The 17,163-nt window shown below is 42.9% G+C and overlaps 1 protein-coding gene across 2 annotated transcripts in view; it reads left to right on the top strand.

Annotated features, from left to right (window-relative positions):
- LOC132207870 (utrophin-like) overlaps window positions 1–17,163 on the top strand; it is a 124,791-nt gene that overhangs the window by 88,299 nt on the left and 19,329 nt on the right. Inside the window, exons 3-5 of one of the 2 annotated variants that reach the window (XR_009443937.1) lie at window positions 7,825–7,982; window positions 8,255–8,421; window positions 11,646–11,757. Coding sequence is in view for 1 of the 2 variants with exons in the window: in XM_059643712.1 (XP_059499695.1) it covers window positions 7,825–7,982; window positions 8,255–8,421 (325 nt within the window). In the remaining variant the exon portion in view is untranslated. The remainder of the gene's footprint in view (window positions 1–7,824; window positions 7,983–8,254; window positions 8,422–11,645; window positions 11,758–17,163) is intronic. The other variant, XM_059643712.1, reaches the window with a different exon arrangement.

Here is a 17,163-nt window from a genome sequence, read left to right as displayed (position 1 = left end):
GCAATTCTGGATCTGGTGTTGTGCAACGAACCGGATTTGATCAGGGACCTCGAAGTCAAGAAGCCATTAGAGGTAGTGACAATAATATGATAAGTTTTAATCAGCAATTTGAGAGGGAGAAGGGAGAATTGGAAGTGTCAGCATTGTAGTTGAAGAAAGGGAACTATGGAGCGATGAGGGAGGAGCTGGCCAAAGTTCAATGGTTTAATACCGTAGCAGGGATGGCAGTGGAACAACAATGGCAGGTATTTCTGGATATAATGCAAAAGGTGCGGGATCAGTTCATTCCAAAGAAAGATCCTAAGGGGAGGCAGGGGCGGCCGTGGCTGACGAGGGAAGTTAAGGACTCTCTAAAGATAAAAGAGAAGTATAACATAGCAAAGATGAGCGGGATGCCGGAGGACTGGGAAGCTTTTAAAGAGCAACAGAAGATCACTAAAAAGGCAATACGCGGAGAAAAAAATGAGGTACGAAGGAAAACTGACCAAAAATATGAAGGAGGATAGAAAGGATAACAAAGTGTGGAGCTGGATGAACACAGCAGGCCAAGCAGCATCTCAGGAGCACAAAAGCTGACGTTTCGGGCCTGGGTGAAGGGTCTAGGCCCGAAATGTCAGCTTTTGTGCTCCTGAGATGCTGCTTGGCCTGCCGTGTTCATCCAGCTCCACATTTTGTTATCTTGGATTCTCCAGCATCTGCAGTTCCAATTATCAAGGAGGATAGTAAAAGGTGTGTTGAAAAAAAAATGGTTAAGACTAGAATTGGGCCCTTGAAGACAGAAACAAGTGAATTTATTATGGGGATCAAGGAAATGGCAGAAGAGTTGAGTAGGTACTTTGGAACTGTCTTCACTCGGGAAGACACAAGCAATCCCCCAGATGTAATAATGGCTGAAGGACCTAGGGTAATGGATGAATTGAAGGGTATTTATGTTCGGCAAGAAATGGTGTTGGATAGACTGTTGGGTCTGGAGGCTGATAAGTCCCTGGGACCTGATGGTCTGCATCCCAGGGTACTTAAGGAGGTGGCTCTGGAAATCGTGAACGCATTGGTAATCATTTTCCAATGTTCTCTAGATTCAGGATCAGTTCCTGCGGATTGGAGGGTGGCTGATGTTGTCCCACTTTTCAAAAAAGGAGGGAGAGAGAAAACAGGAAATTTTCGATCGGTTAGCCGGACGTCAGTGGTGGGAACGATGCTGGAGTGAATTATAAAAGATGAAATTACAACTCATTTGGATAGCCGTAACAGGATAGGTCAGAGTCAGCAGGAATTACGAAGGGGAAATTGTGCCTGACTGATCTTCTGGAATTTTTTGAGGATATAACTGTGAAGATGGACAAGGGAGATCCAGTGGATGGGGTGGACCAGGACTTTCAGAAAGCCTTTGATAAAGCCCCACAGAGGAGATTAGTGAGCAAAATTAGGGCACATGGTATTTGGGGCAAAATACTGACTTGGAGTGAAAATTGGCTATCTGACAGGAAGCAGAGAGTAGTGATAAACGGGTCCCTTTCGGAATGGCAGGCGGTGACCAGTGGGCTACCACAAGGTTCAGTGCTGGGACCGCAGCTGTTTACAATATACATTAATGATACAGATGAAGGCACTAAAAGTAATATTAGCAAATTTGCCAATGACACAAAGCTGGGTGGCAGTGTGAAATGTGAGGAGGATGTTATGAGAATACAGGGTGACTTGGACAAGCTAGCTGAGTGGACGGATGCATGGCGGACGCTGTTTCATGTGGATAAATGTGTGGTTATCCATTTTGGTGACAAGAACAGGAAGGCAGATTACTATCTAAATGGAGTCAGGTTCGGTCAAGGGGGAAGTACAACAAGATCTAGGTGTTCTTGTACATAAGTCAATGAAAGCGAGCATGCAGGTACAGCAGGCAGTGAAGAAAGCTAATGGCATGCTGGCCTTCATAACAAGAGGAATTGAGTATAGGAGCAAAGAGGTCCTTCTGCAGCTGTACAGGGACCTGGCTTAGAAGGACGAGAGGGTGTCTGATTGAGACGTATAAGATTGTTAAAGGATTGGATACTCTGGAGGTAGGAAGCATGTTTCCGCTGATGTGTGAGTCCAGAACCAGAGGACACAGTTTAAAAATAAGGGGTAGGGCATTTAGAACAGAGTTGAGGGAAAACTTCTTCACCCGGAGAGCAGTGGATGTATGGAATGCTCTGCCCCAGAAGGCAGTGGAGGCCAAGTCTCTGGATAGTTTCAAGAAAGAGATGGATAGAGCTCTTAAAGACAGTGGAATCGAGGGTTATGGGGATAAGGCAGGGACAGGATACTGATTGTGGATGATCAACCATGATTAGAATGAATGGTGGTGCTGGCTCGAAGGGCCGAATGGCCTACTTCTGCACCTGTTGTCTATTGTAAAAGTTAATTGTATAAGAATGATTAAGACGGTCCCATATTTCTGGTGTTGGCAGCTTGTTCAGATAGGGAAAGCAAGGTTGATCTTGATTCTGCTCCTGTTTGTTACACAGAAGCCTCTTCGAGCAACAATTCTTGCATGTTGATGGGACGTTGAAACGCAGGTAGATTATCATGATCACTTGTTGAAAATGGATAGCAGCCAGTAGTTCTCTTTCCTCTCAACCAGTGACCAGTAGGCAATGGTCAAACAACACCTAACCCAGAGGACACAAGCTCCCCTGAGACATGATGTCAGTTGAGTCTCATGAATAACTACCTGCAGATGAGTTATCTGTAGATAAAGCATGGTATTAAATCTCACATATACTGCTCTCAACCATTTTATTCGAAGTGTTTATCACTCGTTGCATCGAAACAGATCACACAAACTGAATTGGCATCTGCACAAATACCAACATACAAGTTCCATATAGTGGCATTTTGTTTAAAGTTGTATTTATAAAATGATCGGGTGAAGTATTAATCTTCACAAATCATATTAAGATGCTACAGAAGTCTATGGAAGTGAGAAATTTGTTTTTTGATTCAATACATGTGTGACAAATGACAATTCAAAGAGATCTTTGTTTCAGCTGGAGTGGGTTGCGGAGTCGGCCTCATTCGGGGCATTTAAGTGACTATTAGACAGGCATATGGATGGTCATATAAGATAGGGGTGGAGTTAGATAGACCTGAGGTTTAGGGTAAAAGTTCGGCACAACATTGTGGGCTGAAGGGCCTGTACTGTTCGATGTTCTATGTACCTTACCCTGTATTCAAATAAGTAAAGTCAGTCAGTGACGTTCTGCAACTTCCTTTTCCAGAAGTATGAGTGGAAGAATCAGAGTGCTTTCTTTGAAAATTGGCTTGACGTGACTCTACAAGGGTCATCTGGAGGAAAAATACAAGTGTCAGTACTAAATCTATCATTGCTGATACACATGTAAACTGTAGATTTAACTGTATGTAAACTTTGTTCAACAAACTAGCACACTCAATCAACTGACAAAAATTATACACCAGATGTTTACTGTATTCTCATCATCTTGTGATGTATGGTGAGGATGCAAGTGAAAAGGCACTCTGCCAGTAAGTTTTAATTGAGGCAAAGTTGCCTCATTACTGAAGTCATTTATGCTGTAAATGAGGGAGAACAGTGATGTGTATATCCCAGATAATAAAATGTGAGGCTGGATGAACACAGCAGGCCCAGCAGCATCTCAGGAGCACAAAAGCTGACGTTTCGGGCCTAGACCCTTCATCTGATGAAGGGTCTAGGCCCAAAACGTCAGCTTTTGTTCTCCTGAGATGCTGCTGGGCCTGCTGTGTTCATCCAGCCTCAGATTTTATTATCTTGGATTCTCCAGCATCTGCAGTTCCCATTATCACTGATACAATGTGTATATCCCATGCATTATGTTCCTATTATTGAGTGTGTGTTTTTTGCGTGTGTGGACCTATTGATCAACTGGAATTTTTGATTATTCAGCTCATTCCTGGTACCGCAGGTGCTGTTTCACAAAAGGTTTGCTGTATTAGTATATTTCTGTATTTAGTCACTGCCACATGAGTGTTAAGTCATAACTTGGTCTGTGCAGAATGTACACAGTGCATTCCTGCAAGATAAATGATGCGCTACATATGTATGATGCTATTGTTTCTCAAAGGCACTAACCTTAGCGGCTGTTTTTGTGACCAATAATGTTTTCATCATTCGCATTGGGAAAAAGATTTGGAAGTGCTGTATGACTCTACTGCTCACTCGCAGCAGTGATAACACTGAATGTGAGGTAATGTTTTTGCTCATTTGTTGTTCTGTTGGTCAGCAATGTATCTCACAAACTAATGGGCATATTTCATTGAAAGCTGGTACGTACGGGTATGGTCCAAGGAAGAACTGATTAGTTTTTGACAGATCCAGATTTATTTCTCTATTTTTTAAAGCAACAGTTAAAATTGGTCGGATAGGCAAATGATCATCTTTCTGGAATATTATTGATTGATTTAGAATGTTGTGGATTGTGTCAGCCCTGACAGTAGAATTTGTCATAACTATCAAAATATGAGCAGATTTTTGAGAGCAGATTATCAAATTGACCTGAAGCTTTCTCAGTGAGATGGAAGCTTTTAAGAAAAGGATTTATTTTATCGGCCTTGCATTTACAAAGAATCAGTCAAGTGGAGAAATGCCTCAAAGAAAAGCTGTGTAATTATAGTCTCATGGATGTTTTTTGCACAGGAGGAGGCCGTGCGGTCCGTAGTTCCTGCACTGCTCAACAAAGATCTGTCTGCATCGAACTCACAGTACATTGCTTTCCGTTTTGATTGTTTGGCTCATAGCCCTGGAGCCTACGGCAACACAAGTGAATATCGAAACACTTAAATATTCAGACACTTTCTGAATCAGCCACACTTTCAGTCAGTGAGCTCAGGACTCCCACCACACTGGGAAAATAGGTTCTCCTCAACTCCCCTCTTAGCTTTCTACCTGTGAACTTCAATCTATGCCCCCTGTGTATTGACATGTCTACGAATGGAAAAAGCAGCTTCCAGTTATCCTTTCTATGCCCTTCAAAATCTTAAACATCTTTACCAGTTCCCCTTGTCTGCTTCAATCTTGGCATCGGTCAGATGGGCAGGTCAGTGGCAGATTGATATAGCCTGAAGAAGGATTAAGATAAGAGAGTACTTAATGTGGCAAAGCCTGTCGTGCCCGATGGAGGTCAGCAACGGCAGTCAGCAGTGAAGTCCACCGGCAAGGATGGGCGGGCCTTAGCCCAGCGCAGGGGAATACGAACCGTCATGGGGGAAGCCTCGGCCAGAGTGTCTGAAAACTCGTGGCTTAAGAAAGGACTGTAATGTTTGACTTTTTAAACTTTTGTTTTTATTTTTCTACTGTTATACTAAGAAGACTGTAGTGCTGAACTTTTTAACGTATTCAATTATTTTTATAACATAGAGCATGGAACAGTACAGCTCAGTACAGGCCCTTCGGCCCACGATGTTGTCCCGAACTATTACCCTCATCCTAAGGTCTGTCTCACCTCCACCACTACCTTATACCGTCATCCATGTACTTGTCTAATGGCCGATTAAATGCCCCTAATGAGGCCGACTCCACTACTCTCTCCGGCTTTGCGTTCCACTCCCCTACGACTGAGTAAAGAAGGATGGATAAATTTTCTACATTTGCAACTGAAATTTCGTACCGAGGTACTTTGTACCTGAGATGGCACCGTCTGAGGTGGCATTGCACTCCTGTACCCTGTATTGAATATGTGTGATAATAAAACCTAAGTCTAAATCTAATGCATAGCAGGACACTGGGAAGCTTAGAGGAGAAAAGGGATCCTAGGGTGCTAGTTCATAAATTCCTGAAGGGGTCAGGTCAGGCTAGTAAGGGTTGTTACAAAGACATATGGGACATCTCCCTTTATCAGATGGTAAGAGTGGGGAGGTCACTTTGTGCTGTTTAAAAGTTTGGTTAGGCCACAGCTGGAGTTGTGTGTGGCATTTTGGTCACCACCCATCAGGAAGGATGTGATTGCACTGGAGGGAATGAAAAGGATGTTGCATATGTTGGAGCATTTTAGCTGTGAAGAAAGGCTGGAAAAATTCAGATTATTTTCTGTGAAGCAGAGAAGTTTTCGGGGTTGAGTGGAGGTCCTGATAGAGGCATATAAGATTATGAGAGGTAAAGATAGGTTGAGTAGAAAGCATTGTTCCCCTTAGTTAAATCATCAATAACGGTAGGGCATAATGTTAAAGAGAAACACGGGAAATTTAGCAGAGGTTTGAGGAAAATCGTTTTCATCCAGAGTGTGGTGAAGGTCTGGAATGCATTGCCTGGGAGGGAAGTTGAAACAGGAAACCTCACACCCTTTGAAAAGTACTTGGATGAGCACTTGTAATGGCATAATATTTTTGAGAATGGTCTAGTGTGTAAAAATGGGACTAGTATATGTCGCAGTGTGTTTTTAGAGGTACAGCCTTAGTGGGCCGTAGGACCTCTTCTGTACTCTATGATTCCATGAGAACCCCCAGCCCAGGCAGCATCTTGGTTTTTTCAGTAATGTCCACGATCACACCCTTCATAGTGTGATCCCTTGCCTTGTTAGCCCTCCCGAGTTCGTCAGCTCACACTTTTCCGGGTTGAGTTCCAATTGCTGTGTCCAGCTGACCAGTGTGCTGATCTCCTCCTGAAGTTTATTCTTTCTGTCTGTCAACCAATTTTGGGTCCAGTGTACCACTTTGCCTTTGATCCCATGGCTGTTATTTACATGACCATTCCGTCGATATCCTCCTCACTAAATTAGTCATTCGCTAGCAACACGGTCATACACACTGTGTTTAAGCCAAAATGATGAATCTCGTTGACAAATTTCAAGGGTCCTTGTGGCAAGCCCTGCACAACCCCACTGAAAGCAAACATCCTGTCAAATAGATATCCCTCTACCATCAATCACCCTGTGCTCTCTGCCTCAGCCTGTTTTGGCTCCAGCGTGCCTCTTTGCCTTTGATCCCGTTGACTGTTGCTTTCTTGATCAGTCTGCCAAGGGGGGCTTTACTAAGTCCACATCGAATGCATAAGCTCATCAACACTCCAACATCTCCTCAAAAAAGGATCAAATTTCTGAAACGTGACCTCACCTTAACAAATCCATACTGACTATCCCTGATTACTTCATGGAAGTACATTCTACCCCTAAGAATGCCTCTTTATAGCTTCTCCAGTGCTGAGATTATTCTGACTGGCCTTTAATTTCCTGGTCTGTTCCTCTCTCCATTTGTTCATCGTAGGACAATGTTCATCGTCCTTCATGACTTCACGTGTGATTGACAAGTGTTTGAAAATTGCTGACAGGGGCCCAAATATCTCCTCCCTCACTTCCCTTGCTCGCTGGTATACATTTCAGTTCGGCCTGTAGATGTATCCACTTTTAAATTTGCTAAACCAGCTGCATCTTCCGATGTCTAAACTTCTGATGTTCCTAGGTCCTCTGCCCTGATATCAATACTTGCAGTGTCCTTTTCCATTGTAAAGATTGACGCAAAATATTCATTGAGGACAGTGCCCATGTTTTCCAGGTCCACACAAAGATTATCTCTGTGAAAAGAACGAGGAGATATTAGAGAGGTTTGAGATTTACAATCAAGAAAGAAATGACTTCCTTGGAGAATCATACAACATACATTGTCCATTGGTGCCAAGAAACAGAAGTTTTTGTTTCCACAGTTGTTTGCAAATCGCCAATCAAGATCATAAAATAATGTTTTAAGATAATTTACAAAGCAAGGCAATTGAGGAAGATATATTGGATGTATTGAACTCTTAACTACCTCCGTTAAGTTTCGGAATATCAAGTTTTTTCTTATGGATAACTTTTGCAGACCTCTTCAAACAAGGAGCTGAACCCACAGAATTATGTGACCAACAAAGCCTGAGCCTTTTGCTTCACAATGCAGTCCAGATCCCTCGGCAGCTGGGTGAGGTACCTTCATTTGGAGGCAGCAACATTGAACCAAGTGTCTGCAGTTGCTTCCAACATGTAAGTGTGCTCTGCGCCACTTCAGAAGGTCAAGTGGGTCTACTTGCCAGTATGAATTTTGTGCTCATTTTCGGTTTGAATTAGTTCCAGAGGCCAACATGTACCACCACTAATCCAAGGCTATCATGTTTATAAATAGTCAATGTTTTTAATCATTAATTTAATAAAAACAATGTCAGAAACCCCAATGATAGTGTATTAGATATGTCTGAGGATAGCGGATGTAAACTTGACATAATTAATCATGCAGCTGATCTTTTATTTTCTTCTAGGGCCAGAACAAACCAGAGATTGATGTTAAACACTTTGTAGAGTGGATGAGATTGGAGCCTCAGTCCATGGTGTGGCTGCCTGTTCGACACCGTGTGGCAGCTGCTGAAACTGCAAAACATCAGGCTAAGTGTAACATCTGCAAAGAGTACCCACTCGTAGGTTTCAGGTGAGATGTGCAAACCAGCAGAAAGTTAGAGGGAGTTAGTTTTTAAAGAAAGCTTTTACTTTAGATGTTCTATTAGAAACTCCATCAGTCAACAACACAACTGAGATCATCACAAAACCCGAACAAATTCATGGACCAGAGAAGTAATTAGGACAAATTAAGTATCAACTTCTTTACCTTAATTTTTTGTGAGAGGTGAGTGCTGCATGCTTTTGGTATTTTGTTCGCAGTTGCATTGATCACAGACACTGTGGCTCAGAACGGATTGTGACTCGACTTCCGGTTGGTTCTGTAATTTGCAATTATTGGGAATTTACAGAAAGGCCTTTTTATTAGTCCTGTAATCAGTGTGTGTGCATCCTATGAAAGTGATTGCTGTGTTGTTGCTAAATGATCGATAAAACTTCTTGTCCACAACTAGTAAATTAAATTGCAGATTTGGACAGGATTTCTAAGGGGTAAATTGAACCTTTTTGGTTAACTATTCTCCTACATTTCTAAGATTGGCCATCTTGGAGAAGGTGCGTGTTACTGCCATTGATCTGATCAAACAACTCTCTGTCTGAGAAGAACTGGAGTGAGAGCCCAACTGTGGATGAAACTATGACTGCCATAACTAAATCAAGAGCAACAACGACCCGGAGTCAATTGAATTCCATCTGAAGCTTGAGGAATGGTGGCCTAACTCTGAAGGCCAAGATCTGTTAGCTTTTCATGGACTATGAGGAACAGGGCAGGATTTCACAGAATCTTTAAGATGCCATATCTTGTACAAAACTGAAGGAGAAATGTCAGATTGCTCAAAGAACCATGAGATCACCAGCCTTTGCATTGCTGGGAAGATTCTGGCAAGGTTACTTCTGAATAGGTTTATACCACCATGGCAAATGAAAACCTTCCGTGCGAAGGGAACTTTGTGAAAATGTTGGAGAGAGACAGAGCAGGACCAATTTACAATAACGATTCCAGGGTTGAGATATCTCATTATGAAAATTGATTAGAGGAATTGGGACAGCTTTCCTCGAAGATGCTGAGACTTAGAAGAGATTATTTTGAATCTTGCAAAATCATTTGAGGTCTGGTCAGAGTAGACGAGGGGAAGACTTTGCTACTTGTGACAGAATTGAGAATAAGATGCAGAGGTTTGAAGTGATTGACTAAAGAAGTAACTGCAGTGTAAGAAATAGCTTTATCACAGTCTATAGAATGCATTACCTCGAGGAGGCAGTTTCAGTAAAAGATGCAAGAAAGCACTAGTTGATTAGTTAAAGAGAAATAATGTGCAGGTTAAGGAAAAGGCACTAATTTGTGAGATGTATTTGGAGATCTAGTTCAAACATGATGGACCAAATGGCTTCCTTTTACTGTGATTTGGACTTAAAATTACTTTAAAGTAAAGTGTAATTGGCTCTGGGACACGGCGGAAAAGGGTGAGGTAAACAGGACATGAGTGATCGCAGACTTGACAGTTCGAGGGACAGATAGGAGATTTTGTAGCCGCAATCAGGAATCCAAACACAGAACTTGCATGAAAGAACAAAGAAGAGGAATAGATTCAGTTGCCCCGAGCGAAGACTGTGACCACACCTTCACCCGCTGTTGGAGAATCTGCCTGATATGAATGAACCAACCACCAATAGGTCCGCAACCAATAAGCACAACTTTCCTCGCGTGTTCATCCAGTGAGAAGCACCAAGAGGAAGGCAGCCTTTTTCCTACATTTTGTAAGCTTGACCATTTGGGAAGAGAGCCCCCCTTCTCTGACATTCTGTTCTCTAAAGATCAAATGTATTGGTTCCTGATGTTGCGTGAGGCCAGTGAACTTCCACAATTCTACCACACTGTTGCTTCCAAATCTATTTCTTTCCTTACCATCTTCTCATGTTTCATCTTCTCAATCAACCGTCTGTCTGTGTTTCTTCCGAATGTTGTTCAGAAAAGTAACTCCTTTCATCCCTTTAACTTCCAAATTATGTTTGTTCCTCACGGAAACTGGTATTCTGCTTCACTTTATCTATTGCCTTGAAAATTCTGGACTAATCTGTAATTGACAGTGAGTTTCCTGTTAGCAGTGCTATTTACAAGAGGATTAACTGAACTTAACCACTTCAGTGCATAATTTAATATTGCCTTGCATATCTCCAAAAATTTTAAGAGCCTGCTGTTTGTACTTTTATGTTGGTTTTCATGGCTATTTAGTTTCTGCTCACACATTTGAGTGCTTGCTGAGTCTCAGAGTTTGGCTTCATGACAGGAATCCTGAAGGCAATATCCTCTGTTTTGCACCATCTCATCGTATTGATGACCTACATTCTGTATGCAGTTCTATCCATTCATCTGTTGATAATTTCACAACACATTGATCAAGTCCTTCCATTTCAAGAGAACATTTTCCATTCTTGCAAGGGATTTGGCTATCACTGGTGAAGTTATCATTTGTTGTCCTTCACTAATTGCCGTTGAACTGAGTGGATGGCTGGGAGGGTGGTTCAGAGCTACCTACATTGCTGTGGCTCTGCAGCCACATGTAGTGGTGTAAGGATGATCGAATACTCCCCGAAAGGACATGAGTGAATCGGATGGGTTTTTACCAACATTTGTTGATAGTTTCATGATAGTGTTGCTGGAAATAACTTTTAGTTCTGGGTATTTTTTAATGAAATGTAAATTTGACCAGCTACAGTGTTGGAACATGAACCTACATTCTCCAGAGCATTTAGCTCAATGATATTGCCACTATACCACTGTGACTCAGCCATTATTGCAGTTTATTTCTTCGCTATTTCTTCTCTTTCCCTGGAGTACTTCCCTTCTGCTGTCTGAGCTGAAAATGTGTGTCCTCCTCCTTCAGTGTTGCCTTTACAGCTTCACATGTTACAATCGCTGCTCGTCAGATTTACCTTTTCCAGGAAGATTCTGGCAAGGTTACTCTGGTGGTTTATGCCACCATGGCAGATGAAAACCTTCCATACTATGGGAACGTTGCAGAGCAGAAGAAATTTAAATAATTCCAGGGATGGGATATCCCATTATGAAAATTGACTGGGGGAGTTGGGACAGTTTTCCTTGACTGACCTAGCATTTGCTTCTCCCCACACAATTTTGCCGTTTCTTCAAAATAAAAAAAAATACATAATTTAACTACTTAACTTGCATTCCTTGGATGGTTAAAAATATCCAAACAAAAATGAACATTTCTCTTACTTCTTGTTCTTCCTTAATAGGTGCCGCAGCCTCAAACACTGAAATTATGACATCTGCCGAAGCTGTTTCTTTTCGGGACGCACATCCAAGGGGCACAAGTTACATTACCCAATGGTGGAGTACTGCACTTCAGTGAGTAATACATTGTTCCACTTGATAGAATTATTCCGATCTGTGGAAACTTAGGGATTTAACCATTTAAATACAATCTGCCCTCAAAGTTGAAGTAGTTTGCTAAAATGATAAAAGGCCAACAGCTTAAATCAGGCTTCAATACCAGAAATACAATGTTGTGCAGAAGCTCTTTGAGGTCAAGTTGAGGCTCACGCCCACTCTTTTCTCCAGCTTTGTCACCACCATTCTTAATCTCATCAAGAACAAGCTTCCCAGTGGCCTGAACAGGATGGATGGAAAACCTTTTCACCTCAACCAGTTAAAATCACAGAAGAAAATGACACTGACCTCGCTTCTGGAACTTCAGTATGTGGTTCACAACGTCATTTCCGCTCGCAGAAGTCTTCAAATCTCCCTTAAGGCCTTTGCAGAAGTATACTGAAGAATTAGCCTCAACCTTAAATTTGCCACCCAGGTTGATGGGGTTGTTAGGAAGGCATACCGTGTGTTAGGCTTCATTGGTAGAGGGATTGAGTTTCGGAGCCATGAGGGCATGTTGCAGCTGTACAAAACTCTGGTGCAGCCGCACTCGGAGTATTACGTACAGTTCTGGTCGCCGCATCATAGGAAGGATGTGGAAGCGTTGGAAAGGGTGCAGAGGAGATTTACCAGGATGTTGCCTGGTATGGAGGGAAGGCGTTATGAGGAAAGGCTGAGGGACTTGAGGCTGTTTTCGTTCGAGAGAAGAAGATTAAGAGGCGACTTAATAGAACCATACAAGATGATCAGAGCATGAGATTGGGTGGACAGTGAGAGTCGTTTGGCTCGGATGGCCATGTTTGACACGGTGGGGCATAGCTTTAAATTGAGGGGTGATAGATATAGGACAGAAGCCAGAGGTAGGTTCTTTACTCAGAGAGTAGTAACGGCATGGAATGCCCTGCCTGCAACAGTAGTAGACTTGCCAACTTGAAGGGCATTGAAATGGTCGTTGGATAAACATATGGATGATAATGGAATAGTGTAGTTTTGATGGGCTTCAGGTTGGTTTCACAACATCAAGGCCGAAAGGGCCTGTACTGCGCTGTTATGTTCTGTGTTCGAACCTCAAGATGACTCAAATCCTTTACCAATCTGTCAAGTTGTGGCCCATCTTTTCATCAAAATTAATAGAGAAATTCTCCCAAATGTAGAACATTTCCCTTAGATGGGACGCTCTCTCTCTTTTAAGGCTGACATCGATACAGAGATTCTAACATTACGTCCAATCTGCGAGTGGCACCTTTGGACTCCAGAGGATGAGAATGCTCAATTGTGACATCTCTGCTGATCGCAAGATCCTTGAGTTCAAGGCATGCATCGTTCAGCCTCTTCTATATGACTGTGAAACCTGGATAACATAGAGCTGCCACTTCAAGACCCTTTCAGCACAGTTTTGTCATGGATTCTCCACATCAGCTAGGAGGAAAAACCTCCTAGCATCAGCATTGATGCCATGATGATTTGAAACAAACCCCATTGGGCTGGCCATGTACTTTGGATGCCTAAGTTATGACTACCAAAGTAAATTTTTGCCAACTCAAGGAAGGCATCTGATCAAGAAGTAAAAGGAAGCATTTCAAACACCTTGAAATGTTCCTTCAAGAAATACTACATCGAGGTCAAAGTATGGGATATCCCCATTCAGAAGAAACCAACTTGGTGAATCTCCTGTATGAAGGCACATAATTCTTCAACAGCGCCAGACAAGAAGTTGAAGTGTGGGAAAGGAACTGGAGAAAGGAATGCTGGTGTTCTCAAGGCCAAGACCACTTCCATCACACTGAAAGACCTCCTCAACATGTGGTCAGATATGTGGCTCTAGTTGAGGCTAATCAACCCACACAGAGCTCATGACCTGTGATATGGAATTTCCAAGCTGGGCAATCATACTCATCAGCCAGTGATGGCTCTTAATATTGTGCAGAATGTGATTTGATCACAAATGAGTACTGTGTGTAGCTTTGAGCATTGCCACAGAAAGACCAGGTTTTATAGAATAATCAGAATGGTGCTGCATGAGAAACTGGAATTAGGAGGAGATAGGTGATACTTAATTGTTATTTGTTTCTGGGCCATTGGCATCGCTAACTGGGCCAGCATTTACTTCCCATCCTTAGTTACCCTTGTAATTGGTGAATCAATGTAGCCCATGTGCTGTAGGTAGACTCAGTCAGCCAGGGGAGAATTTCCAGGACTTTGACCCAGTGGTAGTGAAAGAACAGCAATATATTTCCAAGTTGAGATGGTGAGTGGCTTAGACAGGGTGTTGTAGGTGGTGCTGTTCCCATATATCTGTTACGCTTGCCCTTGTAGATGAAATTTGTCATAGGTTTGGAAAGTCCTGTCTCAGGATCTTTTGCAGATTTCTCAGTGCATCTCATAGATGGTGCACACTGCTGCTATTGAGCACTGCAGGGAGGAGGCTGCTTTTTCCTGGATGGTGTCGAACTTCTTGAGTGCTTTCGCAGCTGCACCCATCTAGGCAAGTGGGGATTATTCCACCATTCTTCTGACTTGTTCCATGTAGCTGGTGGACAGGCTTGGGGAATCAGGAGGTGAGTCACTTGATGCAGTAATCGGAGCTTTGGGCCTGCTCTAGTAGCCACTGCATTTAAATAGGAAGTCCAGTTGAATTTCTGTTCAGTGGTAAAACCCGGGATTTTGATAGCGGACAATTCAGTGATGGTGACACCTTTGAATGTCAAGGGACAATTTATGGATTTTCTCTTCCTGGAGATGGTCATTACCTGGTATTTGTGCAGTATAAATGCGACTTGCCAATTACCAGCCCAAGCCGAGACATCGTTCCGGCCTTGTTGCATTTGGACATGGACAGATTCAGTATCTGAGGAGTGGTGAATGATGCTGAATATTCTGCTATCCCTGGTGAACATCCCCACTTCTGAGCTTATGATGGAGAGATGATGGGATAAATCAGCTGAAGATGGTTAGGCTTCGGACTGTACCCTCAGGACCTCCTGCAGGTGACCTCTAACAACCAAAATGCCAATCATGAGAGGCGATGACCTAATGGTATTATGACTAGACTATTAATCCAAACACTCAGGTAATGTTCTGAGGACCTGGTTCAAATTCCACCATGGCACATAATGGAATTTAAATTCAATGAAAATCTGGAATTAAGCGTCTAATGATGATCGTAAATCCATTGCCAATTGTCGGAAAACCCCATCTGATTCACTTATGTTCTTTAGGGAAGGAAACTGCGTGGCCTGCTGTGGCCTACATGGAACTCCAGATATCAGTTGGGCAATTTGGGATGGGCAATAAAAGCAGGTCTAACCAGCAATTACGTCTTTCCGATTCAAGAATGAAAAAATATCGTCCTCTGTACAGATATTATTCCAACCAGTGGTGAGTTTCTGCTGGATTCCCACCAGCTCCAGTTATGCGAGCGCTCTTTGATGCCACACTCGGTCAAATGTAGCCATCCTTAGCTCACCTCGGGAATTCAACTCTTTTGACCATGTTTGAACAAAAGCTGTAATGAAGTCAGGAGCTGATGAGGTGGCAGAATTGAGGATCTTGTACAGGGATCCGAGGGATGTGGCATATCGAGATTTCCAGAAAGAATTTGACCAGTTGCTGCATAAAAAAGTGAACCAGAAGGTTAGATCCAAGGGGATTAAGGGTAGAATATTGGTTTGAATAAAGGGCTGGCTAACTGACAGAAAGCTGAGTGTCAGGATAAATGAGTCTTTGCCTGGATGGTGAATTGTTACTGGTGGGTTGCTGCGGGGTTCAGGTCTCTGACCTGAATTATTTGTAACGTATACAAATGATCTGTAAGCAGAGACAAAATGTAACATAACAGAATGCGTGGATGATTCTGAAAGAGATGGGAAAACAGCCTGTGATGTGAAATAAAACAGAGACAGCTGAATATTGACAGGCGAGGAGAATGGACCAGAATCTGGCAGGTGGTTAATGTGCATAAGCACAAGGCTTGCCTATTTTGTCCATGAAAAAAAGGGCGCATTTTTATTTAAATGGAGGGAAGGTTCAAAGTGTGTCAGTGCAGAGTTGTCTGGCTGTCTTTGTAGCTGAAAGTGGGTATGCAGGAAGAGCATAGCATAAGAAAGGCAGATGGAACTCTGGCATTTATCACCAAAGGACTGGATCATTAAAGTAACACAGTGTTTTTCCGAACACATTGGGTGTTGGTGAGACCAAAGTATTGTGTCCAGTTTTGATCCCCTTACTGAGGATGGATACATCTGCACTGGAGGCAGTTCAGAGGAGGTTGGACTGATTGATTCCCGGGATGAAAGGGCTGTCATATGAGAAGTTGCTGAGTAGCTTGTGCCTGTACTTGCTGGTGTTTGAGAGAGTGAGGGGGTGGTTCTGATTGAGGTATATAAAATAGTAAAGGGGATTGAAAAGATGGGCATTGAGCACATGTTCGCCATTGTGGGACAGTCTCAAACAAGAAGCTGTAGCTATCGAGTGAGAGATGGAATGTTCAAAATGGAGATGAGGAGAGAGTTGTGAATCTGTGGAATTCATTGCCCCTGAATGCAATGGAGGCAGCACCAATCGACCGATTCAAGAAAGAAATAGATATGTTTCTGATGAAAAATAGGGAGAAAGGGCCATGGGGAGCAGGCAGGAGAGTGGAGTTGAGATCAGGAAAGGATCAGCAACCACGGCTAACAAGATCAGTCAGGGACAGGATGAAAGCAAAAGAAAAAGCATAAAATGTGGTGTGGTTCGTGGGAAGCCAGTGGATTGGGAAGCCTTTCGAAAACTAGCGGCGGACATGTAAAAAGGCAATAAGGGGGAAGATGATGAAATTTGAGGGCAATATTAACGAGGGTAATATGGAAAAAAATTGCATGAGTTTTTTTCAGCTAGAAAAGGTATGAGAAAGGCAAGAGTACAAATAAAGAGAACAAAGAAAATTACAGCACAGGAACAGGCCCTTCGGCCCTCCGAGCCTGCTCCGATCGAGATCCTCTGTCTAACCTGTCACCTATTTTCTAAGGGTCTGTGTCCATTTGCTCCCTGCCTATCCATGTACCTGTCCATAAGACCATAAGACATAGGAGTGGAAGTAAGGCCATTCGGCCCATCAAGTCCACTCCGCCATTTCAGTCATGGCTGATGGGCATTTCAACACCACTTGCCTGCACTCTCCCCATAGCCCTTGATTCCTTTTGAGATCAAGAATTTGTCGATGTCTGCCTTGAAGGCATCCAACGTCCCGGCCTCCATGCACTCTGCGGCAATGAATTCCACAAGACCACCACTCTCTGGCTGAAAAAATGTCGTCTCATTTCAGTTTTAAATTTACCCCCTCTAATTTTAAGGCTGTGCCCACGTGTCCAAGTCTCCCCGCCTAGCGGAAACAACTTCCTAGCG

Source organism: Stegostoma tigrinum, unplaced genomic scaffold (genome assembly GCF_030684315.1).
Source record: "Stegostoma tigrinum isolate sSteTig4 unplaced genomic scaffold, sSteTig4.hap1 scaffold_191, whole genome shotgun sequence".
Lineage (NCBI taxonomy): Eukaryota > Metazoa > Chordata > Chondrichthyes > Orectolobiformes > Stegostomatidae > Stegostoma > Stegostoma tigrinum.
The sequence above is the reverse complement of the archived record's forward strand: the minus strand, read 5'-3'. Positions and strand labels throughout refer to the sequence as shown.